The sequence below is a fragment of the Balaenoptera acutorostrata genome, chromosome 12 (assembly GCF_949987535.1).
Source record: "Balaenoptera acutorostrata chromosome 12, mBalAcu1.1, whole genome shotgun sequence".
In the NCBI taxonomy this organism is placed as follows: Eukaryota; Metazoa; Chordata; class Mammalia; order Artiodactyla; family Balaenopteridae; genus Balaenoptera; species Balaenoptera acutorostrata.
Window position 1 is genome coordinate 14,864,440 of NC_080075.1, and position 26,719 is coordinate 14,891,158.

At 39.1% G+C, this 26,719-nt stretch overlaps 1 protein-coding gene across 8 annotated transcripts in view; it reads left to right on the forward strand.

Moving 5' to 3' along the window:
* IMMT (inner membrane mitochondrial protein) overlaps window positions 1–26,719 on the forward strand; it is a 50,762-nt gene that overhangs the window by 6,226 nt on the left and 17,817 nt on the right. For 3 of the 8 annotated variants that reach the window (XM_057558757.1, XM_057558759.1, XM_057558758.1), the window contains exons 2-7: window positions 9,965–10,038; window positions 10,933–11,122; window positions 16,731–16,842; window positions 18,729–18,866; window positions 19,158–19,265; window positions 23,699–23,835. In XM_057558757.1, the coding sequence (XP_057414740.1) occupies window positions 9,965–10,038; window positions 10,933–11,122; window positions 16,731–16,842; window positions 18,729–18,866; window positions 19,158–19,265; window positions 23,699–23,835 (759 nt within the window). Of the gene's footprint in view, window positions 1–9,964; window positions 10,039–10,932; window positions 11,123–16,730; window positions 16,843–18,728; window positions 18,867–19,157; window positions 19,274–23,698; window positions 23,836–26,719 lie in introns of those variants that run through there. The other 5 variants (XM_007175330.2, XM_057558762.1, XM_057558760.1 and 2 more) reach the window with 3 other exon arrangements.

The window sequence follows — 26,719 nt, forward strand, 5'->3', positions numbered from 1 at the left end:
GTTCCTTTTCATATGTTCACTTTAATTTGGAAGAGCTAAGGAATAAGTGGTCTTTGCAAGAACATTACAGGGCTTCCCTGGTGGCGCAGTGGTTGAGAATCTGCCTGCCAATGCAGGGGACACGGGTTCGAGCCCTGGTCTGGGAGGATCCCACATGCCGCGGAGCGACTAGGCCTGTGAGCCACAATTGCTGAGCCTGCGCGTCTGGAGCCTGTGCTCCGCACCAAGAGAGGCCACGATAGTGAGAGGCCCGCGCACCGCGATGAAGAGTGGCCCCCGCTTGCCGCAACTAGAGAAAGCCCTCGCACAGAAACGAAGACCCAACACAGCCATAAATAAAATAAATAAAAAAAAATAAAATAAAATAAACAGGGACTTCCCTGTTGGCACAGTGATTAAGACTCCACGCTCCCAAGGCAGGGGGCCGGAGTTTGATCCCTGGTCAGGGAACTAGATCCCACATGCATGCTGCACCTAAGAGTTCGCATGCTGCAACTGAGGAGCCTGCCTGCCGCAACTGAGACGGGGCCCAAATAAATAAATAAAATACTTAAAAAAAAAAAATTAAAAAAAAAAAATAAACAGGAGCTGTTGTTTAAAAAAAAAAAAGAACATTACATGGGAATTGTGTGTTTTAACTTGCTTTTTTGGGGTTTGTTAAAATCATGTTTCTATAGGTTGGAAGCAGCAATGCTAACCTTATAACATTTATTACAAGGCTATGTGTCAAGGCAAATTGTTTTGAAACAGTATTGTCTTTTCTACATTGTTGGTTATTATTAATAAAAAGGTATTCCAGAACTAAGAAGTGTCCAATATTTTGTGTGTTAAAGTTAGGACGTTTAGTTTATATAAATAGAGAGTTTAGTTTGGTGCTTAAGAAAGAGAGTTCTGAAGGTAGACCTTGGATTTGTCAGTGGTTTCTTACACGTGACACCAAAAGACACAAGATAAATTGGATTTCACAAAATTAAAAGATGTTTTGGGGCTTCCCTGGTGGTGCGGTGGTTAAGAATCCACCTGCCAATGTAGAGCCAGAAGTAGATAGTGGCTGCCAGGAGCTGGGGAGAAGGGAAAATGGGGAGACTGCTTAGTTGGTACAGGAATTTACTTTTGGAGTGATGAAACTGTTCTGGAACTAGGTAGTGGTGATGGTTGTACAGCATTGTGGATGTACTATATGCCACTGAAATGTACACTTTAAAATTTAAAGTGAATTTTATAAGCCAATTTTACCACACAGAGAAAAAAACAAAACACTTAACACCAGGCAGTTGCAGATGGCCTGATATATACAGAGCTAGACTCAAATATATATATATAATTAAAGTAATATAAAATAATATATAATAAACTTGAAGTAGCATCCATAAGCCAAAAATGGGACAATTTGAGTTTTCAAAAGGATAACAGTTGCAACTGGTTTAAGTTCATCTAAAGTGTTTAAATCCATGAATTGATAAAGATCTTGTTTTAGTTTGCTAAGGCACCTTGAGCTTGGGGTAAAAGATTTATTTACTGCCTCTCTCAGTTCTGGGGGTTTCCTGGCCTCAGCTGGGCATTTTGTGTCCCTCGTGAGGTTTTAGTCAGGCCATGGCTGGGGCTAGAGTCATCTCAAAGGCTTCCTCACTCCCGGTGTCTGGCAGTTGATACTGGCTGCAGCTGAGACCTCAGCTGGGACTGTTGGCTGGAACACCTACATGTGTGTCTGGGTTTCCTCCCAGTTTGGCGGCTGTGTTCCAAGAGCAAGTGTGGCGAGAGGCAGAGCCAGGCAGAAGCTGTATCCCCTTTATGTCCTGGTCTCAGAAGTCACAGGGCCTCACTTTCACTGCCCTCTATTAGTAAACTAGTAACTAAGGCGTGCCCTGGTTCCAGGGAAGGGCTCAGTTTGCTGGAGGAGTAGCAAGTTTCTGGAAGAGCATGCGTTACAGGAAATATTGTTGTAGTCAGTTTTGGACAATACAGTCTGCCTTGTAGCCACAACAACTTGCATTCCTCCCACATGTGAATACATTCACAGCCTTCCTCATAACCCTCCAGAACCTCATCCCATCACAGCATCAGGCTTAGACTAACGGACCAGGATCTTGCTGTCAAATCAGTTCCCTTTGCAGGTAAGACATCTTGAATGTGGTCTGTTGGGTACAGTTCCTTAAGTGCCTTTCCTTTCAGTCTAAAGACCTGTGAACTAAAGAGACAAGTTACCTGTTCCCCATATACCCTACACACAGTACAGCGTGACACTCCCATCCAAAGAGGCACACAGCAGTCACCGTTCACAACAGATGTCAAATCCAACTGGCACATGTTGCTGCTTGCTTAATTAGGACTGAGTCCTCTTGCTTGGGAATGTTTCTCCATAGCTCTTTTTTTTTTTTGGCTGCACTGCGCAGCATGCGGGATCTTAGTTCCCCAAACCCGAGCCCCCTGCCGTGGAAGCGCGGAGTATTAACCACTGGACCGCCAGGGAAGTCCCCCTCCATAGCTGTTGGTTCTACCCTCTGGGCTTCAGATTTCACCCTTTGAATCATCCTTCCTTTTCTTTTTTTAATTATTTAATTAATTAATTAATTTATTTTTGGCTGCGTTGGGTCTTGGTTGCTGCGTGTGGACTTTCTCTAGTTGCTGCGAGCAGGGGCTACTCTTCATTATGGTGCGTGGGCTTCTCATTGTGGTGGCTTCTCTCGTTGCGGAGCACGGGCTCTAGGTGCACGGGCTCAGTAGTTGTGGCTCGCGGGCTCAGTAGTTGTGGTGCACGGGCTTAGTTGCTCCACGGCATGTGGGATCTTCCTGGACCAGGGCTCGAGCCCATGTCTCCTGCATTGGCAGGCGGATTCTTAACCACTGCGCCACCAGGGAAGCCCCATCCTTCCTTTTCCAGATATGTCGCCTGTTGGCAGCTGAATCGTTTTCTCAGACTGCTTTCTGTCTGTAGAAGTTCTAGAGTCCAAAAACCTCTATTTGTTTTATACTCTTTTCACCTTTAAATCCAGGCCGGCCTGTTTTTTTTTCATCTTAAGGACTTTGTGGGTTTCTTGTGGGTCTTACTGGGGTTTTCTCCATTAGACAAAAGCCACACCCACAAATCTGATCAGAATAAGCTCTTCTCCAATTTTGGGCTCGCTGTGAGGCTGCTGTGGTCTCAAACCCCTAAGATTTTCAGTTGCCCTGTTGTTTAATAAAAAGAATATGGGATGCATACTCTTAAGATCCTTAATGGGCCTTTTCTCAGTATAAAAAGTTCTGTGAGGAGCACCTCCTGAGATCTTTCTGAGGTCTTAAAGGATCGTTGCTAACTGGAGAGGCTGAGAATGAGAAACAGTCTTATTTTTCAACCCACCAAGTACTGGCTCCTTTATATTTCCTTCAAATTTTGCTTGAAAGCTAAACAGTTTTTTTTGGTTTGTGTGTGTTTCAGAAGCCCGGCTCTATCCTTATCATACTCTGCTAAAAGGAAGCAGTTGGCACTTGTGAACGTTCTGCTTAGTACTCTCTTTAGCTAAATCCATCAGTTCATTAGGTATAGCTATACCTAATTTTCTATTTTCCATGTCTTACCACGGAGGTGACGATTTTGATAAACTTCTGCCACTACATACAAAGATCCCTCTTTCCTCCAGGTTCCAAAAATATTTTTCTCACTTTTCTTAAGCCCTCACCAAAACAGCTTCTGTGAAGGCCATTAGGCTTCTGCTGACAGTCTCCTCAAGGCCCTTCCAACTTTCACTCCCCACCCCCCAGTCCCAAAGTCATTAACACGTGCCTTATGTTTTATAGTAGCACCCTATTTCCAGGTACAAGCATTTGTTTGGTTATAGCTGTAAAACAGATCACCTCAAACCTAGGCTTTATTTATTCTTTTACGGTAAATAATATTTATTATTATACAGATAAAAATTATATTGTATTATATATACTTATAAGGAAATAACATATAAGTAAATATCTTTCATTTCTAAGGAGGTTCCATTAGGAGGTTCTTGGGGTCTCACGAGCTTGCAAGGTTCTGGGGAAGTGGCAAGGTTCTAGAAAAGCATGTGAGATGTGAAATATGGCAGTTTTTGGAAAATACAATCTGTCACAATTAATAAATGAAAACCAAAGAACCGCACAATTGTTCATCATCAGAGGATAACTGGATAAAAGGATAAGAAGAATCAACCATTTATCCTGCCTTTCCTATATGAACTGTACTATTGAGTAATCAAATTGTAGATGAGGGGAAGCATCTCTTTATAAAATACGTCAAATTATAAATGAAAAATAGAATTAGAGACCACTTTTTGCAACTTCCAATAAATTAATGGATCTAGACATTGTACATAAGCACAATTGATAACAGCACAAAAAGAGAGGCAAGCAGACGTTGTGTGCCTCCCAATGAAAGAAAACACCACCCCCTAAAGTCTTGCCAAAGAGACTAAACCTGAGTCTGATCAAGTGTCTGGTTCCAGCTCCAGCTTGCAGGAAATACAGAGGACAGGAACGTGTTAAATTGCACCTTGAACAAAATCCAGTCTGTGGAAAATTCTGCAGGTTGAACAAGCAGATTTCTTCAACTGAATGATTACTGGAGGGAACACCTATAGAGTAAAAGACCTATGGATTAATAGACTTAGAAGATATCCATATTTTTTTAATAGGCAAGACTAAACTTTGTATCTAGGGATTCATACTTGGGTGATAAAACCGTAGAAAACTTAAATTTCCTGACTCTTAAAGCTCTGTTTGGAATATGAAATGCAACATAGACTATGACGGTAGCCTAACGAACAGGATACTTAAATTTTTTAAACCAGGAGCCACTATTTCAGATAAAAATCTATTTATTTGCGTCAGGATACAATCAATTTTCTTTTTTTTGTACAGAAGTATGAAACTTCTTTTAAATTAATTTTTAGGCTGCGTTGGGTCTTCATTGCTGTGCGTGGGCTTTCTCTAGTTGCGGCGAGCGGAGGCTACTCTTTGTTGTGGTGCGCAGGCTTCTCATTGCGGTGGCTTCTCTTGTTGCGGAGCATGGGCTCTAGGTGTGTGGGCTTCAGTAGTTGCAGCGCGTGGGCTCAGTAGTTGTGGCTCGCGGGCTCTAGAGCGCAGGCTCAGTAGTTGTGGCACACGGGCTTAGTTGTTCCGCAGCATGTGGGATCTTTCTGGACCAGGGATCAAACCCATGTCCCCTGCATTGGCAGGCGGATTCTTAACCACTGCGCCACCAGGCAAGTCCCAAGCGTGAGACCTTTTATTGCTACTATTTTTTGGTCATAAAAGATGAATTTTTTCACATTTTATCCCTTCTTAAATCAGGGTGCATATTACAGTTGTTTAATTGAAAGCTCAGCTTTCAAAAACAAAAACAAGAATATCCAGAAAAATTCTGAAAAAGAATAGTACTAGAAGAGAGGACTAGCTCTACCAGGTTAAAACCTAATTCTAAGATGCAGTAGTTAAAACATTGTGGTATTAGTCTATGAATAGAAGTGTGTGAATAGGTGGAACAGTGGAACAAATTAGGAAATCTAAATGCATCAAGGAATTGAGTATATTTTAAGGTGGCATTTCAAATTGTTGGGGAGAAAAAATGGATTATTCAGTCTACGATTTAGGGACCACTGAATAGACATTTAGGAAAAAATAAAGTTGAATCCATGCCGTATACTTTACACTGGATTCAAAGATTTAAATATAAAGAAGATGAAACCATGAGAGTAAAACCATGGAAGACTTATTTTATCATCGGAGGGTGGCTTTCTAAGAATAGGAGAAACCCCGGAAGTCATAAAAGATGGACACTTTTGGCTATAAAAGTATCACAAACTGGATAAAACCATTTGCAAGTAGCAGGGACATGGCTAATTTTTCTTCATATGTAAAGAACACTTAGAACATGAAGATGATCAATCTTATTTAAAAGTGGTCAAAGGATACACTCTGATAGTTCATAGAAGAGGAAATAAAACAGATCATAAATATATTAAAAGATGCACAGTCATAACAAAGGAAACTGTGGTTAAAACTGCACTGCAAGGCTGTTGGAGAGGCTGTGGGAACCCGCGTCCCCTGCACTGGCAGGCGGACTCTTAACCACTGCGTCACCAGGGACGCCCCTAATAGGGCAATATTTACCAACGTTTCAGGTGTTACTTTTAGGAATACTTTTAGGAATTGACCCCAAATGATGTATGTTTCTCATTGTTTATTATAATAAAAATTTAAACAAAACCTCAGTCACCATCAAAAAGAGGCTGGTTAAATATATTAAGTGACAACTGTTGGAGGCCAGAGGGAATGAAATGTACCCACCGAACTGAGAGCGTCTTGAGACCAAAACACAAGGCAGGCAGCTCCACATAATCAACAGATCAGTTTATTATAAGGTAACTTACAGGATGGGATCCGGCAGACAGTGATCCGGAAGCATTCACAACTGCACTCCGCACGTCTGAGGGGCTATTGGGACGATTTTATAGTTAACCTAGAGTACAGGGGTACGTGCTTGGGAACAGGACGTGCATTCCTAAGTCAAGATGATTGAGTGGGTAACTGGTCTCATGGGTAGGGGAATACGTCAGCAAAGGTCTTCAATGTTTGGGGACTAACAGAGCATAGAGGCCCCCTGGTCCTAATGATTATTAAACAATATCTATTAAGTACAAAGCCTTTGATGACAGAGTAGCGATTTACCACACAGTACCATCCTGGGCAGGGTCTGTGGAAGGACAGGAGGAACTATGTGGGCCTAAGATGGCATCAGTTATGCTAACAGCCGTGCAACCAACCATACAGTGGAGTACTGAATCACTCAGATCCAGTAGGAAGATTTTCATGTGCTGATATAGAATGAGCTCAAGTGTATATTGTTGAGTGAACTTTAGTACAGGACTGGGTGTATGTTATGGTTTCGTTTGTGTAAAGGAGGCGTGCCCGGAATTCTCCGTCACAAAATATCTGAATATATAAGAAACAGATTAGCATTGGTTGCCTATGGAGAGGGAATCTAAGTGGCTGGAAGACAGAAGTATGAGGGAGACTTCACTCTGTATGTAACTAAACATTTTGAATTTTGATTTTGAATTTTAGATTTTAAATTTACTTAATGCTAGGAACTATAAACTTACAATCACATCAAATATATCTGTCAAAGGGAGGGAGGAGGGGCAAGGTAAAAGTAGAAGATGGATAAAGGAGCAGATTAAAAAATATATATTGCTGTGAATTAGGGTGTTCTCAAACTCTAGTGTTGAATTTGGCTCTGTATTACACAGAATCAAGTATCCATTATTATGTTTGCTGCTTGACATTCCAATTAGCTAATTATCCACTGTTAACAGTGCCTTAATTTTTGACTTGAATACCTTTTTATACCCATTGAGGTAAAAAAAATGCTTTCTTAAACAAAACACAACTTTAATGGTTTCCTAATATTTCATCCCTAAGTGAACAAAATGGAGTTGTTGATATATGAAAGTAGATGCAATTCTGTTTGAAATTTCATGCTACTTGTCTTATAGAACAGTAGGGAAACACCCTTTTCTTGTAATTTCGGTTGAGAATTCTACACTAAAGGTACTAATTGAAATACTTTTAAAATACCAATTATAGCTGCTTTACACATTGTAAAACATACAGTTTTTCCTCCCCCAAGTGTATTAATATGTTAATTTGATGTTTACCTCTAGGCTTTGGCAAATAGAATGTAAGTGCAGCTATAATTCTAATAGAGTAATTTCATGTGCTCTCTGACATGTGATATATTTTCTTAAAATTTAAGATACTTTTAAAAGGAAGTTTGTGTTTTTCTGTTATTCCTTAGATGCAGTTTCATCAAGGAACCTAGAGAAAGCATTTTTTTTCCCTTGCTGCTGTTTGATTTCCTACTTGGTATAAAGAAAGATTTTATTTCTGGATACAATAAGTTTGAAATTTCAAATTGATAGCTATGAATGGCCTTAAGTTTATCAAAACCCTCCCCAAATAGTATTTAGATGCCCAATTATTTGTTTTATTTAAGGGATCTACATTTTGTTAAGAAACATTTGATGTTACGTGCTTTACTTTGATTAAAACAAATCACACAACATTGTCTTGATCATTTGCTTTTGTGTAAAGGTAGACAACTTATATGGAGATAAGTATTTATATGAACATTTATGACATTAGTAAAATTAGTTTTTTTTCTTAAAACTATTGACTTTTAGTCTAATTACACATTAGGAGAAACCAAAATGAACTTTCAGATTTAGATGAATGCCTGTTGGAATTGAGTAGCTACATAATCATCGTAGAGATGGGAAACTTGGTTTTCTGGGTAGATTAAGCTAAGGTTGGATCTCTGCCCTGAGTGCATTCATATGTATCTTATAGTGCAGTGTTGTTTGCTAGACTCTGTAGGTGATTTTTCAGATGTCTGCGTTTACAAAGTGAAAATAGATATTTTATACTTTGTTTTGTTTTTTCTTGCCAATTAAGAAAACATGGTGCTTCCCTGGTGGCGCAGTGGTTAAAACCTGCCTGCCAACTCAGGGGACACGGGTTCAAGCCCTGGTCTGGGAAGATCCCACATGCTGCAGAGCAGCTAAGCCCGTGTGCCACCACTACTGAGCCTGCGCTCTAGAGCCTGCATGCCACAACTGCTGAAGCCCACGTGCCTAGAGCCCGTGCTCCACAACAAGAGAAGCCACCACAATGAAGAGTAGCCCCTGCTCGCCGCAACTAGAGAAGGCCTGCACACAGCAACGAAGACCCAATGTGGCCAAAAATAAATAAAATAAATAAATTTATAAAAAAGAAAACATGGCAAATTGTCTCTAAGAAATAATTAGCATACATAACATTAAAAGTGCTGATTGGCACCCCAGTGTTATAGCAGCAGTATTTACAATAGCCAAGAGATGGAAGCAACCTAAGTGTCCATCAACAGATGAGCGGATGAAGAAGATGTGTGTGTGTGTGTGTAAAATGGAATACTACTCAGCCATAAACAAGAATGAAATTTTGCCATTTGAGCAACATGGATGGACTTGGAGGGCATTATGCTAAGTGAAATAAATTAGGCAAAGACAAGTACTGTATGATATCACTTATACGTGGAATCTAAAAAATACACAACAAACTAGTGAATATAACAGAAACAGACTCACAGATACAGAGAACAAATCAGTGCTTATCAGTGGGGAGAGGGAAGTGGGGAGAGGCAAGACAGGGGTAGGGGATTAAGAGATACAAACTGCCATTTGTAAAATAAATAAGCTACAAGGTTATATTGTACAACACAGGAAGTATAGCCAGTATTTTATAATAACTATAAATAGAATATAACGTTTAAAAATTGTGAATCACTGTGTTGTACACCTGAAACTTATACCGTACATCAACTATACCTCAATTTAAAAAAATGCTAATTGATCATGGTCTCATAGTCCCTTTTTTTTTGAAATCTTAAAAGTAGTTTGGGCTTCCCTGGTGGCTTAGTGGTTGAGAATCTGCCTGCTAATGCAGGGGACACGGGTTCGAGCCCTGGTCTGGGAAGATCCCACATGCTGCGGAGCAACTGGGCCCGTGAGCCACAACTACCGAGCCTGCGCGTCTGGAGCCTGTGCTCCGCAACAAGAGAGGCCGCGACGGTGAGAGGCCCGCGCACTGCGATGAAGAGTGGCCCCCGCTTGCCGCAACTAGAGAAAGCCCTCGCACAGAAACGAAGACCCAACACAGCCAAAAATAAATAAATAAATTAATTAATTAATTTAAAAAAAAAGTAGTTTTATATGAGCCTTGGGGCGCAGGAAGCATCACTGTTTTTAAGGGTTTGTAAATGTTTCATGGTAAGTTGGTTTCTGAAAGTAAAATAAATTTTTGTTTAATGAAGACGCTTGTATTTGTAATAAAAGTACTACTACTGAGTTCCCAACCCTAAAGTCCTCCCAGATTCTTATAACTCTGTTGGTTGTGGTGTTTTCTCCTTCTTTTCTAGAGTTGTCTCTGTGGGAAGTTTGTACTCCGTCCATTGCGACCATGTCGTAGATACTCCACTCCAGGCAGTTCTCGGTATGTAGCATGTCTCCTTGTAAATAAATAGGCTTTTAACTGTATGCTGAGGGGCGTGTGTGTGTGTTCGTTCTTTGGATATGAGAACATCTGCTTAAAGTCTTTTTTTTTAAGGGGTACAAACACTGGAGCTTTGCCGTAATATCTTTGGAGCATTATTTATTTGTAGGTGAAAATTTGTTATGGTGCGCCTTTCGGTTCTTTGGTGACTGGATGGAATCCAAGGTAGACCCCCCACCCCTTTATGGCAAATAGATTTACATCCAGAACTCAGCACGTTGGAACTTAAAAAGTATTTGTTCTACTTGACATTTGTTTTATTGTATTTACGGAAATGTTTAAGGGAGAGGACTGTTGAAAATTAGTGATACTTGTTTTTTGGGTTCAAAGGAAACCTCATGATTGTGAACATGCCAAGGTTTTTTTTTTTTTGATGTGGACCATTTTTAAAGTCTATTGAATTTGTTACAATACTGCTTCTGTTTTATGTTTTGGTTTTTTGGCCCAGAGGCATGTGGGATCTTAGCTCCCTGACCAGGGATCAAACCTGCACCCCCTGCATTGGAAGGTGGATTCTTAACCACTGGACCGCCAGGGAAGTCCCTGAACATGCTAAGTTTTAAGTGTTAAAGGGAAGATTGCTTCATTCTTCCTATCCTAGATATTACTGTTAAAAAATTATCCATAAAGAAATATTATTTTTTGTTGTGAACATATTAAAAAACAAATCAGGGAAAGGTGATGTGCAGCTGTGGTGATAAACTGGGCTGCTGTGATCTGAATCAGTGATAGAGAAATAGAGGCTTGAGGTCTTTGAGACTCTTACATTAGTCTAGGGAAGTAGGTTTAGGAGAGCCAAAAAATAAAAATGTGTTTCCTATTTCTTTCACTTAGGTTGTCTCCTAGCAAAATTGCCGGAGCTGGCATCTTGTTTGTTGGTGGCGGTATTGGTGGCACTATCCTGTACGCCAAATGGGATTCCCAATTCCGGAAAAATGTAGAGAAAACCATACCTTACTCAGACAAACTCTTTGAGATGGTTCTTGGTTCCCCACCGTATACTGTTCCATCGCCAAAGAAGCCGGTAAGAGTTCTAAGCACAATTTCAGTTTATCCTAGAGAATACTTTGAAAAGCAGGTTGTTTTCATCTTGAAAATATTTTGCTGGGTATATGTTTTCATTTTTTTAAAAATTGAAGTAATATTATGTAGAGCTGGGTTTTTATCCCGTGGAGTCCCATAAGTGCTCTCATTTAGTCCACGTGGTATAGAAAATAATTATGTGGCACACAAGGCTAAATGGAAGGGGCAGCTCGGGCAGAAGTAACCCCAGCTGCCCTGCGGATGGAGGGGGTTCTGTGTCAGCCTACAGCATTGCAGCTCTCAAACTCTGACTTAGAAGACTAAAAACATAAATGTAGAATGGCCATGACACAGGACCCACATGTCATAGTTAGTAATGGCTCCTTTTAGACCTCAAAACAGCCACAGAATTTTCAGCTACATACTGATTCTGTGACGGGAATACCTTCTAGTATTCCTGGAAGTTTGTGCATATTCTTCAGTTTCACCCTTTTTTACCCCGTCAGGCTTACAAATTTTTTTTTAAATATCTTAACATATTTCTTCTTTCAAACGGGTGCTTGAAAAAAATGTATAAAAGAGAGCATGAATTTTTGGTGATTTGGTATTGGATATTTCTTTATGCTGTGAGGCTGGACATGGCTGACCAGTTCTTTTTTTTTTTTTTTTTAAATCCATCCCCATGGGGCCATTTTATTTTTTATTTTTTTAAATAAATTTATTTATTTATTTATTTATTTTTGGCTGTGTTGGGTCTTCGTTTCTGTGCAAGGGCTTTCTCCAGTTGCGGTGAGCGGGGGCCACTCTTCATCGCGGTGCACAGGCCTCTCACTGTTGCGGCCTCTCCCGTTGCGGAGCACAGGCTCCAGACGCTCAGCCTCCAGACGTGCAGGCTCAGTAGTTGTGGCTCACGGGCCTAGCCGCTCTGTGGCATGTGGGATCTTCCCGGACCAGGGCATGAACCCGTGTCCCCTGCATTGGCAGGCGGATTCCTAACCACTGCGCCACCAGGGAAGCCCCCAGTTCTTTTTTAGAAACTGAGTAGACGTCTGTTCTCCAGTATCTAACATGGTCTCGAGACCAATCCTATGACAGAGTTATTATGTGGAAAAGCAGGTGCCCTCTGATTTCTCTCACCTCCACCCCAAATGACTCAACATGTTCTTGGTCTTCTACATCATTTATTCTTCCATCTGAACTTTAAAATGTCTACGTGGGCTGAGGGAGGTAGTGTTGCAGCTTCAGTAGTCAAGGAGCAGAATCCTATGACTTCATTCTAAAGTCCTGGGCCTATTTTAAGCTCCATGACCTGGGAGAAAGAGCTGGAAGCAATTTCAGGAGCATACAGTCAGGCTGAACAGTTCAGAGTAGTGTTCTTTTCTCCCTTGACATGACTTCAGGTGTCATTCTCAATAGCCTTGGCCTCTTCTTGTTCCATTTTCCCTACCCTGCTGAACATCGCCACTTGTGAACTTTGCATGTCTGTACTCTACCACCTCAAAACTTGCACTCTTCCTGATTTGCTTTTCATGTATTAAAGATTGTACCACGCTGTCAAGTAGCTCCGTTAGAATTCTTGGATTCATCTTCACAGCTGCCCATATTTTGTAGCTATCCTATCTTTTTTCTTTTTAAATGTCATTCATTTCTTTTTTTTTTTTAATTCATTTATTTATTTATTTTATTTATTTATTTTTGGCTGCATTGGGTCTTTGTAGCTGCACGTGGGCTTTCTCTACTTGCGATGAGGAGGGGCTACTCTTCGTTGTGGTGCGGGCTTCTCTTGTTGTGGAGCACGGGCTCTGAGTGCGTGGGCTTCAGTAGTTGTGGTGTGTGGGCTCAGTAGTTGTGGCTCGCGGGCTCTAGAGCGCAGGCTCAGTAGTTGTGGCGCACGGGCTTAGTTGCTCCGCGGCATGTGGGATCTTCCCGGACCAGGGCTCAAACCCGTGTCCCCTGCATTGGCAGGCGGGTTCTCAACCACTCTGCCACCAGGGAAGTCCTAGCTGTCCTATCTTGTTAGATCTCTAATGTTTATTCTTTTTCTTTCCACCATCTTTATCTCATTTCTGACCTTTATCACTTTGTATTTAAATTAGCCCTGTTCCTCTCCCCTGACACACAGCCTTTCCCACTTCCTCCCAGTCTCCAACCCCCCAGTCTCTCTTCCTAACATGATCTAGGCCATCCTTATATCAGTATCAGAGAATCTTTTAGAATAAGTGCTGTGATGTTTTCATGATATTTTCATCATATCACTTAATCAAGAACTTTGATTCCTATTGTTTTAAAGACAGAAGAGAGATTGTCTCATGTTCTGAATAAGGAAAGTGAAACCAGGAGTGGTTAAATGTTAACCTGGGAGCTGGCTATTGGTTCCTTTATTTCTGTCGTTTATGGCTTTTGCTGGTTCTTAGGTTGATATTTATTACCCTTGGCATTCTGGCTCTCATTTACATTTCCAGTCTTATCTCTGTATGGTCCTGCTCATAAATACTTAGTTTCATACTTGTTTACCTTACAAATATGCCTTGTGCTTTTCATTCATTCATTTACTCAAATGTCACTCAAGTGATTATTATGTACCAGGCATTGTTCCAAGGTCCTTGGTAAACTAGAGAACTAAAGAGTGATCCTTTCCATTTGTACAACTCTTCTCATGTCTGTCTTCTACTCAGAATGACTTCCTTTCTTTTGTCTTTCAGTGTTCTCTTCAAGGCCTGCATCCTTCACTACACAGCTGAATTCCAATAGGAATTAATGTTTTTATTTTTTTATTTTTTTTTAGGGCTGGGTTGGGAGGAAGGTTGTGACTTTATTTATTTATTTATTTGTGGCTCTGTTGGGTCTTTGTTTCTGTGCGAGGGCTTTCTCTAGTTGTGGCAAGCAGGGGCCATTCTTCATCGCAATGCACGGGCCTCTCACTATCATGGCCTCTCTTGTTGCGGAGCACAGGCTCCAGACGCGCAGGCTCGGTAGTTGTGGCTCACGGGCCCAGCTGCTCCGCGGCATGTGGGATCTTCCCAGACCAGGGCTCGAACCCGTGTCCCCTGCATTGGCAGGCAGATTCTTAACCACTGCGCCACCAGGGAAGCCCAGTGTTTTTATTTTTTAATTTGTACCATTTATTCAGCACTCTATACTGTTGTGTGTTCTTACAAACTTGTTTCTTTTAGAAACTATGCATTTTATTTCATGGTAACCCTTTTAGTGTCAACATGGTTATTTATGCATAGACAGTAAATACTGAGAGAAGATAAACCTAAAATCTTTTTGATGGACATAGAATAAGACCTGTCTAAATGGTGACAAATGTTATGTTCCTGGATGGGATGTAATATTAAAATGTCATTTCTCTTAAGTATATGCATTTCTCTCAAATCTCTCTTAAATATGTATATATTTGAGAGAAATAATGTTTTTATGATGTGTGTGTATGTGTACATAAATACACACACAGACATCTAATATGAATTCTAATTGATTTTTCCAGAGGGTAAAGAACCAGACAAGATGATTTTAAAGTTCATGTGGAGGAATAAGTAATGTATAAGACTAGTCAAGGACATTTTTAAAAAGTGTTGGGGTAGGGGGTCAGAGGTCACTTGCTTTTCCAGATACTGACTGTTATAATCCTACTTTCATAAAACAATAAGGTTTTGACGTAGGAATAGAAATTAGAGGAACAGAACAACGGAGTCTGGAAATAGATCATATTTATACACAAACACATACACACACATTTGTTGTGAGAGTGTGAGTTGCCAGAACCTTATGTGAAAGTGATAATATCTTAAAAATATACAAGCCCTCTGACCCAGCACTCCCTCTTCTGGCAGCTATCCTGCAGACATCACACTCTAGTGCTTTTCAGTTGTCTGTGGACAAGAATGCTTAACAAAAATCAGGAAACAACTTGAATGTCCATAAGTAGGGTAGGAATTGACCAAATTATGGGATTTGCCACTCCATTAGGATATACGATTAAATTAGGATATTATTCAACTAAAAAGAGTTTCTTGACCGGAAGCGAATGTACATAATGTGTTGTTAAATGAAAAAAAGCAGGTTACATGATAATTTGTATAATATAAAATTAACTATTTTAGTTTGTTTAAAGAAATGAAAAATTGTATATGTATATATACCTGAGCTCATGGGTGGAAGGATTAATTTCAGGGCATTAGCAGTGGCTCCCTGAGAGTGCTGGAAGGAGCAATGAAGGGGCAAACTAAAACAGTGATGTATCTTGATGTTATTTTGCTTGTTAGATAGTGAGCATGCATTTCATGAGTTAAAAAATAACAAAATTTTAATAGTAAGAAAATGGCTATATTTCTGATTTCTGGTAGTGACAAAATTCAGAACCATTTCTATTATGTTTGAGTAGTCATCTTAGGGATATCTGAGTCCCAATGCCAAGTTCTGGCAAAAAGGGGGACCACATAGGTGGTAAATGAAAACATCTCTGTCACTCAGTAATTTTCTGCGGCACATTGCCTGGCAGTCCTGTTAATGGGCGGTGCCTTAAGCTTAAGGCAGGTGGTTACTGAGAAAGAGAAAAACAGGCATGACTCACAATTGGATCATATATCTTACAGTGTGCAGGTAGGGGAATCTTGGAGATTAAAGAGAAAAAAGATGAATTTTCATTTTTACTCAGAGCCTTCTAAAAACAAATTTGATTTTAACTGAATTTATTTAGAAGACACCATAACTGGATTTAGAATGCGAATGGAAATAGCCTTCTCAGTGTTGTATATATAAAAGGACTGGTGTTTAAAGGGAAGGTCATATATCATGTACTTTATTAGTTGCCCTAAGAGAAGTCTTTGTTGCTATTAAAATATAGACCAGTCATTTGGAATGACATTTTTGGACTGCGTTTTTCTAGTACGATGGCTTCTCTTACTATGGTTAATAAAATACATTGTTTTGGCACATATATACAATGGAATATTACTCAGCCATAAAAAGAAACGAAATTGAGTTATTTGTAGTGAGGTGGATGGACCTAGAGTCTGTCATACAGAGTGAAGTAAGTCAGAAAGAGAGAAACAAATACCGTATGCTAACACATGTATATGGAATCTTTAAAAAAAAAATGGTTCTGATGAACCTAGGGGCAGGACAGGAATAAAGACGCAGACGTAGAAAATGGACTTGAGGACACGGGGAGGGGGAAGGGTAAGCTGGGACGAAGTGAGAGAGTGGCATGGACATATATACACTACCAAATGTAAGATAGATAGCTAGTGGGAAGCAGCCGCATAGCACAGGGAGATCAGCTCGGTGCTTTGTGACCACCTAGAGGGGTGGGATAGGGAGGGTGGGAGGGAGACACAAGAGGGAGGGGATATGGGGATATATGTATATGTATAGCTAATTCACTTTGATATAAAGCAGAAACTAACACACCATTGTAAAGCAATTATACTCCAATAAAGAAGTTTAAAAGAAATTAAAAAATAAAATACATCGTTGTAAATTGTTGATACCTTTATGTTAAAAGCCTGAAAAACTTGACTTTTAAAATAATACAAGATACTTTGTGCTGCCTGTTTTTAAGAACACTCTCATATCTGAAATGTTAAATGTTTTTCATTTCCAAGATTCAGTCTGGTCCACTAAAAATCTCTAGTGTATCTGAGGCAATGGAAGAATCTAAACAGCCTGCTTCACAGCTCCAAAAACAAAAGGGAGACACTTCAGCTTCAACAACAGGTACCTATATTTAGAATCATTCTTTTAAAATTATAGGTAAATGAATTGTTTTAATGTATTTGTACCCATGGTCAAGAGGGGGGCCCGTCCCCATGAAGGACTCTTCCCTCACCTTGGGGAGGGAGTATTCTCACCTGTCATCTTGGCTCTCATTTTAAGGGTTGAGTGGGATATGAAATTGGGCTTTATTGTGAACAGCTACTAAGTAATGGTAACAAGAATTGTCTTGCCTGCAGCACACTTATTTTTCTGTTACTTTTTCCTTTTCTCTGACTCCTAGCTTTCCCTCTCTTTAGATTTTAAGATTTGTTCTCTTTCCACACCTCTTTTTTCTCCCTGTTCACCAACTCTTTCTTCTCTCTTCTTTCTTAGTGATGAAGTATCTTGATCTAGTTTTGATCTGCAGATTTTTTTTTCCCTTGATGATTGTAATCCCACAATAACTTATAGCACTTCCTAGTCCTAACCTGGTCTGCATGCATTTGAATTTATTATGTTTCTCCTTTCACTTCTGTCCTTGATTAAATCACCTGACTTTCACTCAGTAAATACTGAGTATCTACTGTGTGCCAAGTGCTGGGTGTCTTTTAGGCACTGGGGTTATAGCAGTGAACAAAACAGTAAAAACAAACACACAAATGCTGTGAAGATTCCTTAGTGGGATGAGGGGAGGGAAGTCGCATATAAATATACAAGTAAATTATGTATAGGATGTCATGCAGTGATAAGTGTGGGAGGGAATATTGCAATTTTAAATGGAGTGGGTAAGAAAAGTTTCCTCTGGAAGGTGTCATTTGGGCAGAGACTAGAAAGAGATGAGGGAGTCAGTCATGTAAAGGGCTGGTGGGGAAGAGCTTCCAGGCAGAAGGATTAGCTAGTGCAGAGGCTTGGCGTATTCTAGCAAGGAGCAAATGAAACCCAGGTAGAGTAAGAGGAGAATAATAGCAATAGTAGAGAGGGAGCAGAAAGCCTATAGTGGCAGTCTTTGGAGGCCATCATAAGAGTTTTGCTTTCTAGTCTGTGTAAGATGGGAAGTTGTTGGGAGGATTATGAGTCAGGGGATTGATAGCTGACTTTTAATAAGATTACTGGCTATTGTGGAGAATAGATAAAGGAACCACGGACAGAGCAAGGAGACCAGTTAATGGGCTTTGTGATAGTCCAACTTTAACTCTTAAATGGGACCTTCAGTTTATTTAAAAATTTTTTTTCTCCATTTTGTTGCTCCCCACCCCACCATCTATTCCACCTTCAGAATTACTCATTTCTCTTCCATCAACACTTTTATTTATAATTTATAAGCTCTTGATTTTTCAACCTTCTTTTCTTTAGAAATATGTCTATGAAGTAATTTTTTTAACTGAGTCCTGTCCTTTACTCACTTGCCATCTAAACTGTGAACTTTTCTCGTTTGTGTTTAAAATTGCCATCCTGTTCTTGCCCGCACCTCTTTCATCTCTACCACTCTTCAAAGCAATTAAAAAATGGTTTTTGGTTACTTTCTTTTATCTACCTTCTTCATTACAGGCTGTTTTCTCATTTGTTATTATATTTCCATGCTATGTAAATCTTATGTCCCCTTCTCATGTTAAGATTTAGTACCATTTAGCGCTGTTATTAGAAGGCTTGCCTGAGAATAATGGTTAAAATGCAGGTGGATGCTGACCAGACTCTCTTCTCTTGTGCTCTCCCAGCCATTGCTCATTGTGTGTGGGTTTGTGCAGTGGGCAGCGCCCCTGACTGTTTGTGTGTTTGAGTAGTGGCAGCACATGTGTTTGTGTCTTTAAGGAGTCAGATGTGAAGTGGGAGGTAATAGTAGTGGATTCCTGTGTGTTTCTCTGTTAACCCAGGAAACTGTAAATACCATGTGTAACATATATTTATAGCACCTACAGATGCAGCTCAAATTATTTCTGCAGCAGGTGACACACTGTCCGTCCCAGCGCCTGTGGTTCAGCATGAGGAATCTACAGGAACTGATCACCCTGAAACTGGTGAAGGAAAACCCAAGCCTGCAACTTCAGGTAGTTAAATTATCTGTATTTGTGGTTATGTAAACGATATGCTCATCAAAACTATGCAATGTCTAGGCATTCCCTAAATTTCAAAGTCTGAATAAATCTTTGAAAACAAGGGGTTTAAGAGCTGACCCTTTACTTCTTCGTGTTGGAATCATTGAGTGATGATGTGGTTTTAGAATCTTCATCACAAAAATGCCCTCAAGTTGATACATCTGGCAAGCACAAATGATGGTGTTTTTATGTCCCCATTAGCTGTTGAAATTCTGTGCTGAAATTTGATTTCCTCTCATTTAGTTTTGCTGCAAGAGGAAGCATCCTCAACTTCTGTAAGGGAGCGGCCACCTGAAGAAGTTGCAGCTCGGCTTGCGCAACAGGAGAAGCAAGAACAAGTTAAGATTGAGTGTATGTAAACCTGACGCTTCTTAAGTACTTGGGTCATCTCTCTCGGTTGCTCTCTTCAGCTGTCGCACAAGTTTCTCATCTGTCGGCTCTTTGTGGTTTCTTTAGTGGTGTTGCTCTGTTCACCATCTTTATTTCATCACTTGTGTTCTTTCCATCTAAACTTTTACCCAGGTGACAAGGGCTATTCTAATCCGCATAAATTCAAGTGATTCACGTACTTTGTCCTTTTGTTTTTATTATGGTTAGTGCTGAAGATTCTTTGTACTCTGCGGAACAGAAATTATTTATGTTTTGGCCACTTGCCTAAGAGTCTTCTGTTACACTCATACATATATTTGTGCAGGTTGGAATGGCTCCCACTCTGGTTTATTACCTGGCCTCTGGACTCAGTCTAGCTGCCCCCTTATCTGACATCATTGGGGGATGGAATGTTCCACACATTGCTGGTTTCCACCGAACCGAAGCATATTCCTTTTTAAGTTTCAGTTTTACATTAGGTTTTTTGATGGCTTAAAGAAAGATGTTAGTGGGACTTCCCTGGCGGTCCAGTGGTTAGGACTCTGCGCCAAGGGCCCAGGTGTGATCCCTGGTCAGGGAACTAAGAGCCCGCCTGCCGCAGGGCCAAAAAAAACACAGGTATCAGTTACCTAAAAATGTATTTTCCTGTCTTAAACGAGGTACATGGAACATAATTTATTGTACTGTGCTGCAATATATTGATGTCCCTGGAGGTAGTGTGCATGTAGCTTTTTGCTGGACCAAGAGATGTTAGTTTTAAATTCTTAGGACAGCTGTTTATAGTTTTTTGTTTTTTTTTGTTTTTTGTCTCCACGTTTTTCTGTTGTTTTTTTTGCCTTGAGTGGTTCTTGTTTTCCTTCAACTTGCTGGCTCTGTCCTACTCCTAGGAGGCAAGTTTGTTAGAATTGTGTACAGAGTAGAAGAGCCAGAATGAGCACAGATGTAGGGCATTCGTTTGATTACTTGGATTTGGTTTTTCGTCTCAGCTGTGTGGGTTTATTTTGGGGCTCTTTATTCTGTTCCATTGATCCATATGTGTCTCTTTTTCTTTCAGTACCACACTGTTTTGATTACTGAGCTTTGTAGTGTTGCCTGAAGTCTGGGAGTGTTATCTTTCCAACTTTGTTCTTTTTCCTCAGGATTGTTTTGGCGATTTTGGGTCTTTTCTGGTTCCATATAAATTTTAGGATTATTTGTTCTAGTTCTGTGGATAATGTCATGGGTATTTTGGTAAGGGTTGCATTAAATATGTAGATTACTTTGAGTACTGTGGACATTTTAACAATATTAATTCTTCCAGTCTAAGAACATGGGATATCTTTCCATTTCTTTGAATCATATTCAGTTTCCTTTATCGGTGTATCGGTCTTTCACCTCCTTGGTTAGGTTTATTTGTAGGTATTTTATTTTATTTTTTGGTGTGACTTTAAATGGGAATTGTTTCTTTACTTTCTCTTTCTGATGTTTCATTGTTAGTGTAAAGAAATGCAACAGATTTCTTTATATTAATCTTGTATCCTGTCACCTTGCTGAATTCATTTATCAGTTCTGCTAGTTTCTGTGTGGAATCTTTAGGGTTTTCTATGTAGAGTGTCATGTCATCTGCATATAATGACAATTTTACCTCTTCCCTTCCAATCTGGATACTTTTTATTTCTTTTTCTTGTCTGATTCCTGTGGCTAGGACTATCCAGTACTATGTTGAATAGAAGTGGTGAGAGAGGGCATCCTTGTCTTGTTCCAGAATTTAGTGGGAAGACTTTCAGCCTTTCACCGTTGAGTATTATATTGGCTGTGAGTTTGCCATAAATGGCTTTTATTATTATGTTCTCCCACATTGGTGAGAGTTTTTATCATGAAGGGGTGTCGAATTTTATCAAATGCTTTTTCTGCATCTATCAAGATGATCGTGTGGTTTTTGTCTTTTCTTTTGTTGCTGTGGTGTATCACAGTGATTGATTTGCATATGTTGAACCATCCTTGTGACCCTGGAATGAATCCAAATTGATCATGGTATATGATCCTTTTTATATGTTGTTGGATTCGGTTTGGTAATATTTTGTTGATGATTTTTACATCTCCATTCATCAAAGATATTGGCCTGTAAATTTTCCTTTTTTTTTGTAGTGTCTTTGTCTGGTTTTGGTATCAGGGTGATATTGGCTTATAGAATGACCTTGGGAGTGTTCCCTCCTCTTCAGTCTTTTGGAAGAATTTGAGAAGGATAGGTATAAGTTCTTTGTATATTGTTGTAGAATTCCCCAGTGAATCCACCTGATCCTGGATTTTTGTTTGCAGGGAGTTTTTTTAAATTATAGATTCTATTTCACTTCTAGTGATTGGTCTGTACAAATTATGTTTCTTCTTGATTCAGTTTTGGCAGGCTGTATGTTTCTAGAAACTTGTCCATTTCTTCAAGGTTGTCCACTTTGTTGGCATATAACTGTTCATAGTATTTTCTTCTTAATGATTTTTTTGTATTTCTGTGGTATTAGTTGTTATTTCTCCTCTTTCATTTCTTATTTTGTGTATTTGGGTCCTCTCTTCTTGGTGAGCCTGGCTAGAGGTTTGTCGATTTTGTTTACCTTTCAAAAAACCAGCTCTTGCTTTGATTTTTTTTCATTTTTTTAATCTCTGTGTTATTTATTTCATCTCTAATCTTTATTATTTCCTTCCTCCTGCTGAATTTAGGCTTTGTTTGTTCTTCTTTTTCTAATCTTTTAGGTGGTAGGTTAGGTTATTTATTTGAGTTTTATTTATTTGTTTTTGAGGAAGGCCTTTATTGCTATGAATGTCCCTCTTAGGACTGCTTTTGTTGCCTCCCATAGATTTTTGTATGGTTGTGCTTTCATTGTTGTTTGTCTCAAGGTATTTTTTGATTTCTCTTTGACCTATTATTGGTGTTTTAGTAGCATGTTGTTTAGTCCATATGTAATAGGTTTTTTTCTCGTTTTTCTTTCTGTGGTTTATTTCTAGTTTCGTGCCATTATGGTCGGAAAAGATGCTTGAAATAATTACTATCTTTAATTACTTATCCTCAATTTGTTGGGCTTGTTTTGTGTCCTAGTATGTGGTCTGTCCTAGAGAATGTTCCATGCGCACTTGAAAAGAATGTGTATTCTGGTTTTTTGGATGTAGTGTCGCTGTAGATAGCAATTAAGTCTAACTGTTTTATTGTGTCATTTAGGATCTCTTTTGCCTTGTTGATTTTTTGTCTGAAAGATCTGTCTGTTGATGTCAGTGGGATGTTAGTCTCCTACTATTTATGTATTCCCATCAGTTTCTCCCTTTATGTCTGTTAGTATTTGTTTTATGTGTTTAGATGCTCCTATATTGAGTGCATATAAGTTAATGAGTGTAATATCCTCTTCTTGTATTGATCCTTTTATCATTATATAGTGTCCATCTTTGTCTTTCTACTTTGTCTTTCTCCATGTCCTTTATTTTAAAATGTATTGTTTCTGGTACGAGTATTGCTGCCCCTGCTTTCTTATTGTTCCCATTTGCATGAAATATCTTTTTCCATCCCCTCACTTTCAGTCTGTGTGTGTCTTTCGCCCTAACATGGATCTATTGTAGGCAGCATATTATAGGTTCTTGTTTTATTATCTAATCTGCCACTCTGTGTCTTTTGATTGGAGCATTTAGTCTATTGACATTTAAGGTAATTATTGATAGGTATGTATTTTTTGCCATTTAAAATCTTGTTATCCAGTTAACGTCTTCTTTGTTCCTTTCTTCTTCTTTTGGTTTTTCCTTTTGTGGTTTGATGGTTTTCATTTGTATTATGCTTGAATTCCTTTCTTTTTGGTTTTTGTGAATCTGTAGCATGTTTTTGATTTGTGGTTACCCTTGTTTTCAAGTGTGTTAACCCATTGCTATATCTGCTTGCTTTAGACAGATAGTCATATAAGCTCAAACACATTCTAAAAGATCTACATTTTCTTATTCCCCTCCCCCACATTTTGTGATTTTGATGTCCTATTTTATATCTTCATGTTTATCCTTTTGCTGTTCACTGTAGTTATAATCGCTTTCACAAAATTTTTTTGATTGTTTCTTAAACTATATGCTGGCTCATTTAAGTGATCTTCAATCCTTTTATATATTTGCCTTTCCTATTGCGATCTTCCCTTTCATATAGAAAACACAAAACATGTTTTATTTTGAAAAAATTCAGATATACATAAAAGTAAAAATAGTGTAATGAACCTGCATAGATTCACCATCTGGATTCAGTGATTATTAATATTTTATCATACTTTTAAGTGAAATTTTGATTCACTTAATCTGTATTTTGTTTGTTTTGAGGGGGAAATGCAATGCAAGACTCAACAGGTGAAGAGGGAAAGATTAAAGTCATTTGGTAGGAGGGATCTAGTTTTTAACTTTTTTTTTTTTTTTTTTAACTTCAGCACTAGCCAAGAGCTTAGAAGATGCTCTGAGCCAAACTGCTTGCACTACTCAGCAGGCTATTGTGGCTCAGAATGCTGCGGTCCAGGCTGTCACTGCCCACGCCAACATACTGAAAACAGCCATGGACGATTCTGAGGTGGGCCAAAGAATGTTAGACATGATTTCTTCCTTCTAAGTTGGGCTTTCTCTCAGTAAGCGAAAACGAACTAGAATGATGGTCTTTTTAGAAAAACAAAAAAAAATGAAAAAAAAAATTTCAGGTGTTCTTTTTAATGAATTTTATATATGGTGCTTTATCTCACAACAGTGATATGGTATAAGAATTAGTTCAGATTTGCTTTCATATCTTAATAGTGCTTGAATGTATTTGTTGTTTGCCTTTTTTCTTTTGCTTTAAAATCGCCAACTATTTTTTAAAATAAACTTTTTTTGTCAGATACTTTTAGATTGACACACAGTTAAAAGAATAATACAGAGATCCCAGGTACCCCAAAACACCAGCTACTTTAAATGCTTATGTTGATTATTTAACTTACATTGGACACCTCAAAGAATAAAGTAATTACACTAATTAAAATGTAATACTGGGACTCGGGGCTTCCCTGGTGGCACAGTGGTTAAGAACCCACCTGCCAACGCAGGAGATCCGGGTTTGAGCCCTGGTCCGGGAAGATCCCACATGCTGTGGAGCAACTAAGACCGTGCACCACAACTACGGAGCCTGCACTCTAGAGCCCGGGAGCCACAACTACTGAGCCCATGTGCCACAACTACTGAAACCCGTCCGCCTAGAGCCCGTGCTCCCAATGAAAGAATCCACCACAGCAAGAAGCCCGAGCACCACAACAAAGAGTAGCCCCCACTCGCTGCAACTAGAGAAAAGCACATGCGCAGCAACGAAGACCCAATACAGCCAAAAATAAATAGATAAATAAATTTATTAAAAAAAAATGTAATACTGGGACTCAATAAATTTCCTTTATAATTACATTCAGTTATTCACTATATAAAAATGTATCTTGACACCAAGTCATTTAAAGAATAAAATGGGGGGCTTCCCTGGTGGCGCAGTGGTTGAGAATCTGCCTGCCAATGCAGGGGACACGGGTTCGAGCCCTGGTCTGGGAAGATCCCACGTGCCGCGGAGCAACTAGGCCCGTGAGCCACAACTACTGAGCCTGCGTGTCTGGAGCTTGTGCTCTGCAACAAGAGAGGCCGCGATAGTGAGAGGCCCATGCACCGTGATGAAGAGTGGCCCCCGCTTGCCACAACTAGAGAAAGCCCTTGCACAGAAATGAAGACCCAACACAGCCATAAATAAATAAATAAATAAATAAATAAATAAATAAATAATTTTTTTTAAAAAAGTTCAAGTTTGGGTTGAAAAAAGATTTGGTCTGCTACTTCTAACAAATGTAACTTAAAAAAAAAAAGAATAAAATGAAATAGAGAACCTATAAATCTGAGGAATCAGGATCATGCATGATCCGTAAAGTTACTTTGCTACCATGACTGTGGTTTTTAAAATATTTAAATACACTTCAAATTGCTTTAGTTGTATGTACGTGCATCACGAAGGAGTTAAATTAGACCTCTGATGCAAACGGTCAAGAAACTACAACCTTTGAAAAATTAAAAGAAAATTCTGTTTTGTTCAAAGTCCACGAGAAAAATTTAAATCTTAGAGTTCAGTCAGGAAAGTAAAAAGCACACAGGAAATACTTACTATGCTGGTTATACACATGTATAGAGAAGGCTGGAAGTTGCATGATAGCAGGAAGTTGAGTTCAAACCCAAGTAGGTTCTTTCAGAAGGACAGTGATTAGAAGCTTTAGATGTCCATGGTACTGCTTTGGGGGAAGGCTGCATAAGAGGGTATTTCCTCTTCCCGCTGAACACATAACATGTAGTGCATGTGGATTAGACAGTATGAGATCGTTTACAATAAGGATGTTACAACTAAAGGATACTTTATAGTAGCACAGTTAACCAGATTCGGGAACATTAGCTGGTGTTAACAAAATAATCAGAAAAACGTATTGAACACAAGTTTTGAAATGTTAAAAATTGATCCCAACTCTGTTTCTTGTAGCAAAAGAAGCTGTAGGTGTACATGGGCTCGTTCTATAATATATACTGAGTTAATTTCTCAAAGCATTGTTTGTAAACAGTTGGACCAGGCTTGATCGTAGGGGAATCCGATGTCTGTTTTACAGGACAGCTTATCCTTGGACCTCTATAAACAGGAATACCTTTAACACAGGGAGACACATTTTGGCCCCCAGATATGTCATTGACATTTACATGATTCATGAGTCTGTTTGGGTTAGTTATGAAGAGTTACCTTAATACAATACCAGGGTCTTGTAACAGCATATGATAAAGTCTTGGAAAATTTTTTATACAGGATACTGATATGGCCCAAACCAACAACATTTTTTGATGTATTTTATTTTGCAAGATGGCTAAAGTGGCAGTTCACTGAATCTTCAACTTGATTATTCACACCATGAAATTAATTGGTTTTGTCACTTTGCAACAATCTGTGTAGAACATAAAAATTAGAAAAGTGAGATACAAAGATAGAAAAAAAGTACCAACTATTTTCTAAAAGCAGGGGTTCTTAACCTAGAGTTGGGTCTGTGGATAGAATTCAGGGGCTCGCTGAACTTGGATGGAAAACATCTTTATTTTCCCTAGCCTCAAAAGCTTTTCCTTCAATTACGAATAGTGACAACAAAAGCAGTAGTGTTAGTAGTATCCATAACTTTATTACCAAGAGAAAGCACAGGTATTTTTGTATTACGTTATGGTACTTGCAGATCTCTTGAAATAGCATTTATGCTCATCACTACTTCTGGATTAGGGTATTTATTAGTTCTACTACTAGATCTTGGTTTCTATTTCACAAAATTAAAAAATGTATCTTTTATGACCATATTTCAATGTAATTGGGCTTCTCTGCAATCTAATAGTTTCATTTTAAGCATTTAAAAATGTTACCCTGAGAGGCTTCCTCA